General features: G+C 37.2%; 1 protein-coding gene across 1 annotated transcript; it reads right to left on the reverse strand.

The window, feature by feature from the left end:
- Positions 1–200: 200 nt before the first annotated feature.
- MGAT4C (MGAT4 family, member C) lies at positions 201–8,122 on the reverse strand. Its single transcript, XM_010081429.1, has 3 exons — positions 7,974–8,122; positions 3,235–3,382; positions 201–1,357 (listed from the first exon to the last, which is right to left on the reverse strand). The coding sequence occupies exons 1-3, from the start codon at positions 8,100–8,102 to the stop codon at positions 201–203; spliced, it is 1,434 nt and encodes a 477-aa protein (XP_010079731.1). The 5' UTR covers positions 8,103–8,122.
- Positions 8,123–9,296: the final 1,174 nt, after the last annotated feature.

Genomic DNA, 9,296 nt, shown 5'->3' on the forward strand with positions numbered 1-9,296 from the left:
TCAAAATTTTCAACAAAGAAGTGTTTTTATATTGCCTGGCCAAACTAGTAAAAAATAAATTGCTTTGTTTGTTTAGTGATTTCCCCAGATTTTCTGTGTCTCTAGTGAAGAGCTGGAAATAAGTTAGTTTTTCTGGGGAATGGCACCAGTCGGGACCCAGATGGTTGTATTCACTCTGTACCTTCTCAGGTGGCTTTACTTTATTGATTTGGTGTTTGTGAAGTCCAGACACTAATGCTCCTAATGATCAGCCATTCTTTTTGACTTTTGGTAACAAGTATTCTCATGCAGTTAATATCAAACAGAACTTTGTTCTCTACATCTGTTATTTCAAAATTCCCATTTTTGAATTCCCCTAGTCTCAAGTAAGTAGTACACTGTCTCCCTTTTTTACTCCCTACAATCTTTTCTCCTACTTCTAGGGCCCCGTGATGCAAAATGTCATTTTGCCGGTCTTCTGTTCCAGTGACAACTTTGATTTTACTGATTTTAATGGGCTTTTCAAATACAATTCCATAGAAGTCTCCAGTAGAAGGAGCTTTGCCCCAGAAGTACTCATCAATACTGCTGTAAGCCTTGCTTGCCTCATAGTTTTCAAATACATTCATGTTGGTGTGCAAGTTTGCAGGTGGATTGTCAGGTATATCAAATGATTCCTCTTCAAAATCATCATCTTTTAGCTTGTTTTCAGCTCCTTTGTAAGATGAGTAGTATCCCATGTGCTGGAACAGAGATGGCTTAAAACGTATCACTTCCTTTTGAGCTAACAGCCCACGAAAGTGAATGAGCAACCAATCACAAGGCATTTCTTGGTAGAACATCAACAAAAAATGGGCCAGGCGTGGGAGGTCGCGGGAATGGTAAAGCTTTCCAATGTACCCCAGTTTGGAGAATTCCAAAGTCACCCAGTAGGATCCTTCTCGTGAGGTAATTACTTTCTTAACAGCAGTCAAAAAATTTTTTGAGCAGCGAACGTCATCTTCTAGCATCACATAGTAGTCAGAAAGATTAGCACAAAAGTTAAGAAGGAAAGCATAATCAACATTTTGTTTGGATCGAAACTTCACACGGTCCTCTGGGTCATTGTAGTTTCTCTTGAGGCCATCCAGTACAGGATAATACTCCTCAGGGACGTGAATAACTATTAATCTGCCTGCAATTATGTGATGTGCAAATTTCTGTGAAATATCCTGGACCATCACTTCACACCAGGCTGAGTCAAAATCTGCCAGCTGCACTACCACTGCGATTTCTTTGAGTTCCTCATAACTTGACTGCTCAAATATGGACTTGATAGTCTCAAGCAAGTAGTTTCCCTTTTTCCGTTTCACAGAGGACAGCCCAATTGTGAGATATCCTGTACAAAAGACAATTCAAACAAAAAATGAGTATCTGACATTGGAAACAATTTCACCACAAAGCTATCCTCCAGAGCTGTGCTTATATTAAATAAACCTTTTCAATGGTGAAGTCTGAGAAATTTGTTATGTGAACTTATTAAGCAGCATGCAACAAAGGATATTTATTGCCTCTTCACGAAAGAAGAATCGTATTGCAAGCAAATAGATGTATGGAGACTATTGCTTGAAACTTTCACTTGTTAACTGCAAGGAATGGCATGCTGTGGACAAAAACCAAAGCAATGTGCACGTATATGCCTGGTAGAGGAAACCACATAGGCAATGATAAGGCTGTTAAATCTTCTAAAAGAAAGGGCATTATGAGATAGGATTCACACAATATTCTTAAAGCAAGTAACTACAAAATAGAGCACAAAAACGTGAGCTATATATTAATTGCCAAAGTTTTACGATTTTGAGTGCTTTACAAGACTCGTCACACACGTAACTTCACAGTTTTATGAATGTTACATGGATAATTTCCTTCTGTGTGTTCATTTTTAACTGAATTTCTCCAACTTTTCCTTGCTAATAGTTCTTCTTCTAACCCTCTTTCATTGAGTCGGAGTCATTGAGCATTTTACAAGGAACTCCTTCTTGCAAGATGTAATTTAGATATTAAAGTAGAAGAGAACTTACTACTGTATATCTGTGCTTGCATAAATAATTTTTAATGCTGTTACATCTTTCTAGGGAGAGATGCATCTTAATTATGAGAGAAGAATTTTCACCACTGCTGTTTTGGAGTCACTGCCGTTGCGTTTTTACCTATAACCCAAATCAGTGTTTTCAGATATTTGCTAATATATCTCTGTTTTTCTAACATCTTATGTAAAAAACGTTAAGACTTTATAATTAGGGCATACTTTAGTTGAACCTACTCCATCTTTCTTAAAATATCGTGGTCTGTAAAAGACTGCTCTGATAAAGTGATTCAGAGTTTCCCTCGAGGCTTAAGTCTGCTCAAAATGCAGTTTTACAGTGAATTGCAACCCCCAGAAGCCTTTCACACTGCCTACACAGCCCCAAATTTCTCAAATCTCATTTTAACAAACTTTACTTTACAGGTTTTACAAAGATCAACAACTCACAGCTGATTTTATTTTACCATCTGTGCTTGGACTTCTGAACCTTGTTTATGTTTATGAAATGACTGATTTGGAACCCAAACGACACCTGTCTAAAAGCTAGGTATGGCCATATTTCTCTTCAAGTTGAAAGTCTTGAACCCTGCTTGAACTCAGAATGCCTAGACAGTCCATCTGCAGATGGCTGCTAGAAGAATCTTCTTTGACTGTTCCCATAATAGCACAATTCACCTCCCTCATCATCACAGCTAAAGGAACAAGGAGATCCTTTTACACCTGCTGGACTGGCAGAACAGGGGACCTGAAGGGTGTATCTAGGTGATCCCAAACATACCTTAGATTGGATTGATTGATTATACAGACAGAGGCTGACAGTGTGGTCTCAGAGGGTGTTTACAGAGTACCACCAGCACATGCCTTGCTCCTGCTTTCTAAATCATCTCCCTCTGGCTTGGGGGGAGATCCAAAAAAATATGCTCACACAGACCATCCAGGGGCTGCCTGCGGGATGACTACAAGTCAGTCATTTAGTCAAAAGGTGACTAGGCTGTGGGGTAGTCACTGCTAGGGCTGAACGAGCAGCTGCCCAGGAACTGCCTACACAGAGAGATAGCTGTCCCACAAACTCTCTGAGACCGTTACTGCTTAACTCAGCCCCTCTTGCCCAAAAATACCACAGGGACTATATGGATTTCACCCATTTTTAAATTACCTCATTTCATAACATTCAGATTTCAGTTACTTACTTTTCCTTGGCAAGGGTGTGCCAGCTAGGTAGCGATAGGAAATGTTTATAGATCCTGAGAAATTAGACAAATCTTTAAAAGTGTGAACATAGCGCTCTGGGTTGAGCTGGTGCGTGGCTGTTTCTCTGATTAATTGCTTGTCCCCTTCCTATTAGTGAGAAAACAGAAAGAATAGGAGAGGGAGAGAGACAGAGAGAAACACATTTGTGAATGCCAGCCAGAGAGGAAACACGGACAGGCAAGTTTCCAAGAATAACATTTTTCAGTGTCAGCTTTCATGAAAGCATGTAGATGTCACCTAATTTTTTAAAAAACCCATTACTGAACATCATACACTTTTGGCTACAGAAAATCTACCATAACCCTTCAGATTATGGTAACAGGAAAAGAAGAATAAATATTTTGGACAAAAATTCTGGAAAGGTTACAAACACTAAATTATTTCCAAAAAATGATGCATTATTCAAAATTGTGTAAGAAACCGTCAATCAGCAACAGATGAGATAATTTTCATAGCTGGTGAAGTAGTGGAGATTTTTTGAAAATGTTTTCCATGATTAAAAAACACCACCAAAACTGTTGCAAAGGAAAAACAAAACTAGATCCTGGAATCTGGCTCATTTTGCCACTTTTCTGAGTAGCTCCAATTCAGTTTTGTAATAAGCAGAAATGCATGTGATCATCCAGACAGCGAAAGCTTTCTCTGCATTTGGTGAACACTGTTTGATGATATAGAAAAAAGGCAAATTTATCACCATTCCATCTCTTTCTGCCTCCTTCTCCTATATTTTTCTTCCAAGAGACTTCTCAAGCCATAGTAAAGTCACACAAAGGAAGGAGCAGCTTCATCAGCAGTGTTCTATCCATATGCTCACCACTTGGGTCTCAGGGAAAATCTGTTCCTCAGTCCTCAAGAAAAGGGAAAATATCTAACAGGTCGTAGTATCACAAGACTGAATTTAAAGGTAGGAATGTTTATTTAATTTGCACTGTTTTATTCTAGTCTGATGACAGGCCAGTGTATGAATGAGTTCATTTCTTCTGATATATACAGTATGTTAACACACTAAAAACTTCCTGATCTGCCATTAAATGGGAACATTGTGCAGCAGTAGTACTGCTGCTAACAAGAAAAACCACAGAAACAGTAAACAGCACTCATATTTAATGGCATAAATATTCAAAAACATGTCAAAGATATATTTTATAGCACAAAGACATATTTCTGTAAACTGATCCTAAGTTGTCTAAAGTTCATTATTTTTCTTTCATAGAAGTAGTAAATAATCCACTTCTCAGCTTAGTAAAGATCTTTGGCAAACATCCAGGGGCATCTACCAGCGCTGTTACACTCTCTTGATCTGCAGAATTTCTTCAGTAATTTCTTTCTAGTGCTGTTATGCTACTTTGCATTTGCTCATAAGTTATGAGATAAAGGTTTATGTTGATCAGATTCCAGATTAAAATGTAACTCAGTAGGCTAGGAAGAGAACACACCAAAACTTCATGAGATTTTTCATGAGAACTGTCAAATGGAAAAAAAAATGGACTAGTCCAAAAGCTTTCTTTTTTTTTTTTTTTTTTTTTTTTTTTTAAAACCAGCCTTTCTTTAATGTCAAAACATGATGCGTCAATGGTTCCAGAATGGACCACCGAAATTTTTCCTTTCATAAGAAGGATTTGGAATAGAAAACCATTCTGCTGATGTTTTTCTTCATAAAGTGTTTCAAAATGTTTAGAAATAAAGAATGTCAGGACAAAATATTTTTATTCTAACAAGCAAAATGTTTGAACTGACCACAACAATTTTCCTTTTTTTTTTTTTTCTTTTTTTTTCCTCTTTAAGAAATGCCTTTTGTGGCTAATAATTTTTTTTTTTAATGCCTTTTTTGGTTAAAAATTTTTTTTTTTTTTTTTTTTTTTTTTTTCAGTTCTAGTTGTTTTCATTCCTTTGTTGAATGAAAAGCAAAACTGCAATATGGGTTTTTCTTCCACAAATTTAAAACCTGATTCTTCTACCTTTGACTACTATGCAGAGGTCAGTGAAGCTGAAGAGCTTGATCAGCCATCTCTCTCTCTTTAGCCATCTGCTCTAATTTTTTCTGTGATCATTCTGGCTTTTGTCTATTAACTAACCTCTAAGTTACATTCCAGTATGTGCTGGAGCTTGGTAGGTTCCTGTGGGTGCCATGGGAAGAAGTGACAGAAGTTCTCCATCATTTATAGACATACTTTGCTCCACTGAGGATACTGTGTCACTACAATAGTACCATTGTTTTCATAGTGCCCAAAATAATGATTAACATTCATAGAAGAGTTCAAAAGGTATGCTTCACTTACAGTTCACTTGCAACTCAGAATATGTTTAAAAAGTCACTGCAGATTATATTAGTTCAGTATGCCTTCAAAATGTCTGATCAGATGTGGTACAGACACTGCAGGAGAAGCATTTTAAACTGCTCTGCTGACACGTGCATCAGCACAGTATACCCCCTATCAAACATACTTAAGCAATTTTCCTAGGTAGGCCCCTACTTTCCATTTCCACAGTAAATGCCCTGCAAAAAACAATGAAGGAATTCTGTGGACATGGGAGAGCCTCTGAGTAAAAAGGCAAAGTTCTTCTTTCCCTTCTTAAGATTTGCCATAATGAATCTCACGTTATCATTCTAAGATCCTAAAAAAGGCCACTCATCTCATGTTGCTCCTGGTGAAAGAGATACCAACCCTGCATCCCCTTGCACAGCTTGCTGCCTGAGACTGGGAAGAGAAACTTGGGGTCACTTGCACCCTTCCTCTATCAGTTACCTTCAGGAGATATTCTAGCAGGAGACTCCCTACATTTAGAAAGTCGGAGGGTCTTCAGAGCTCTGAGGGCTTTCGCATTCCCATTCATGAAGGGGAACTGGTTAGCTTGCTGTCCTTGAAAGCTATTCCCCATTGTGTCTCTCCTCATCACCACATTGAAACTGCTCTTTTACCTCAACAGAGAAAACACTAGACAAGTTAACAGAGCTGTCAGACATGGTTGGGAAAGTTGAAAATAAAAATAAATAAATAAAGTAAAAAGTCAACAGCCTAGCACATTTGAAAAATGTTTGATGGACCATAAAGGTATCAAGAGATCTCTGAGAACTGTCAGGAGACTTGGCAAGAGACTTGGCTGGGAGCTACATGAATGCAAACATGCCAGAACTCTGATGAGAGAAGCAATGAAAGAGTGAATTTCTAAAAAAGGGGGAAAAAAGAGAAAATTAAGAATAAGATGTGGAGCCATCTGGGAAGTTGGCAAACAGGTCAGGAAAAAAATTCAAAAACAAACCAAGAAGAACACCATTAACAGTGACAATAAAAACACTTTCAGAAACATCTGGGGGACTTTGAAGCAAAAATTTGGTAAGTCAGGTCAAATTTGATCACAATCAAGAAATGATAAATAAATAAAACAGTGAAAAACCTTAGCGCATGTACTGTTAGAGAAAGCAATATGTCAGTAAGGGAGTAACATGCTGGAAGCATGGGTTGTCATTATAAAATATTTACAATATTTTTATAAGGAATGTTAAGTATGATCTTTTACATTAAAATTACTAGCAAGTTATCTGTTCTGATAAATTCATGTAAGGATTTTACTATTTATGTATTGCACGTTTTTCATACTATGATGTTGCTTTTGAGATCCGACTGAGATCGGACTTCACCTTTCAGATTATTGGAAAGCCCATACTGACCCAGCTTGAAGAATTAGACAAAGAAGGGTGGCACAGAGGATCAGAAAGCAACTCCATAGTTCAAGTTCAAGAAAAGGGACTGTCTAATCACATCACAGTGTTACATATTCAGTTTAGTTATTTTACTGTATGCAAGCCCCAGTTATTAAACTGCCACGTTCTTTTACTGGGCGCAGTCCAGCCTCAGAATAACTGTAAATTCAATTCATTAATAGAGTCTTGAGAACTTCCTTGGCATTCAGCACTGAAACACTCATAGGTGACATATAAATCGTAAAGTTAGGTTACTTTGTTGGTAGCTTACTTGTTGAAATTCCTAACACAGGTGTTTCAATAAATTCTTTTCACAATCACAAACTTACACTAGGTATAATTTCTGTCTAATTGTAAATGCTGTAGCACTGAACCTGCCAGACTCAAGTGTGGGACACAGAAAGTGAGAAAACACAGAATAAAAGCGTGAAAAATAAATTATCCATGCAAGGAATTAGTGTAAGTTCTCTTCTATGATTGTATTTCTATAATATTGTTTACTACAGTATTCACAGGTGAGATTTGCAGTGTGGACTGAAGAAGGAGCTTCTAGCTCACATGAATATTTCAGATGTAGACAATTTTCAACACTAAAATTGAGAGAAATCCAAAACTATGGAAAATACAGGGGATGTTTTGACTCAGAGGAAGAAATCTGATGGAGATGTTTCCGTGTTTTGCCAAGTTCATTGTCTTCCATACTTCCGTTAAACAATGGCATATTTTACTTCTGTGAAAAGGACTGTTAAGATCTTACTGACACACCTGTGTACAGTATATGTTGATGAGATGGCTTCATCATAAAGGACACATTTTGAGAGTACTTCTTTATTAATGGTACACTAACAGGGGAAATTGCAGAAATTATGAACTTTACTGCTTAACTGGTGGTGTGTCCTGTTTTGTCATTCCAGGATAATTTCTTCCACCTAATTATGTATTGCACATAATCTTTCTTCCCCCTAAGAAACTTACCAAAACATAACCATCTTCAATGTACAAGTTCATGAACAGCAAGCAAATGACAAGGACTCCTAAGAACGACACTGCTGATCGTTTCCGCAAGCATCTCATTTTATCAAAATATTTCAAGTTATGTCTCATTGAAGAAAGGCATATGGTAGTGTCACCTATAAAAACAAAACAAACCACAGTGTTACAAGAACTGATCATATAATAAATATGATAACAAGAACAGCTTACCTTCAGATGTACCAAATCCCTTCAAACATGCACAGACTATACCTTTCAAGGTGGAATTAATTTAATTTAAGTGTGGTCATCTTCAAGTTTAACATACAATCGTAACTATAATTTAATTTTTTTTTTTTTTTTTTTTTTTTTGTCAGTAAAGAAAAAATTAGACTTTATCCTACCCGTTACCTATTTTAGGCTGGAATTACGGTATCACTGTGGCAGGGGTGCATTGGAAGTTCATTTTCCCGTGTATAACTGTCAGAACCCAACTAGATGTCAAGAGAAGATGATGTTGTACGTTGTTTCCCTATGTACCCATGTCTCCTTCCAAAAACAGCTCAGGCCAACAAACAAGGAAATTGCATGACTCAGTATCATTGCCAATAGGAGAAGTCTGGATACACGAACTGCAAGGCGCAAACGAGATACCTACCCTGCAGTGAGAAGGCAGCAGCAAGACTGTGCAGCATCCCTTAGCCTTAGATCTCTGTATTCATATGGAAAGACTTCCACTGGAGGTGTCGTTTTCTCCAGAAGAAGAAAGCTGAATGTGTACCTTAGTCTGGGTACATCTAAGCAGAGTGTTAGAAAGTCCTTACTACCCCAATTAGATGAATCAGACGAAGAAGGGTGGCACAGAAAATCAGAAAGCCACTCAGTAGTTCAATTCAAGTTCAAGAAAAAGGACTAATCATATCAAAATGTTACATCTTCAGTCATTTTATTATTTAAAGAGAGCTGTATGCTGTTCCTGGATATCAAATCATAAGCATTAACCTATGTAAGACTACATGTATTTAAATCAGATCTGGCCACAGAAAGAAACATATTCCAAATCAGACTGCCCAAACTCTGATGGATTCTTAACTAAAAAGCAGACCATAAACTCATCATTTATGTTCTCAGTAGTTTAAGTACAAAAGTATTTTGGCTATTGTCCAAAACAATGTCTGTTTATCAAATCTAATATACTGAAGTTATGTACAAATGGAGAGTTTAAAGCTGGCCTATGTGAAGTAGTAAAGAGCACTGCATGTGCAGTGGTTAAGCTCTGCATTTAAATATCTTCATTTTTGAAAGTGTTGAACATCTAAAATGACA

The sequence above is a fragment of the Pterocles gutturalis genome, unplaced genomic scaffold (genome assembly GCF_000699245.1).
Source record: "Pterocles gutturalis isolate BGI_N339 unplaced genomic scaffold, ASM69924v1 scaffold22899, whole genome shotgun sequence".
In the NCBI taxonomy this organism is placed as follows: Eukaryota; Metazoa; Chordata; class Aves; order Pterocliformes; family Pteroclidae; genus Pterocles; species Pterocles gutturalis.

What these genes read in the sequence shown, in the direction of transcription:
- MGAT4C (XM_010081429.1), bottom strand. Translation starts at nt 8,102, where the DNA reads ATGAGACATAACTTGAAATATTTTGATAAAATGAGATGCTTGCGGAAA. An exon ending in TTGAAGATGGTTATGTTTTG is followed by an intron (nt 3,383 to 7,973) that starts GTAAGTTTCTTA and finishes TCTCACTAATAG; the next exon opens with GAAGGGGACAAGCAATTAAT. An exon ending in CACACCCTTGCCAAGGAAAA is followed by an intron (nt 1,358 to 3,234) that starts GTAAGTAACTGA and finishes TCTTTTGTACAG; the next exon opens with GATATCTCACAATTGGGCTG.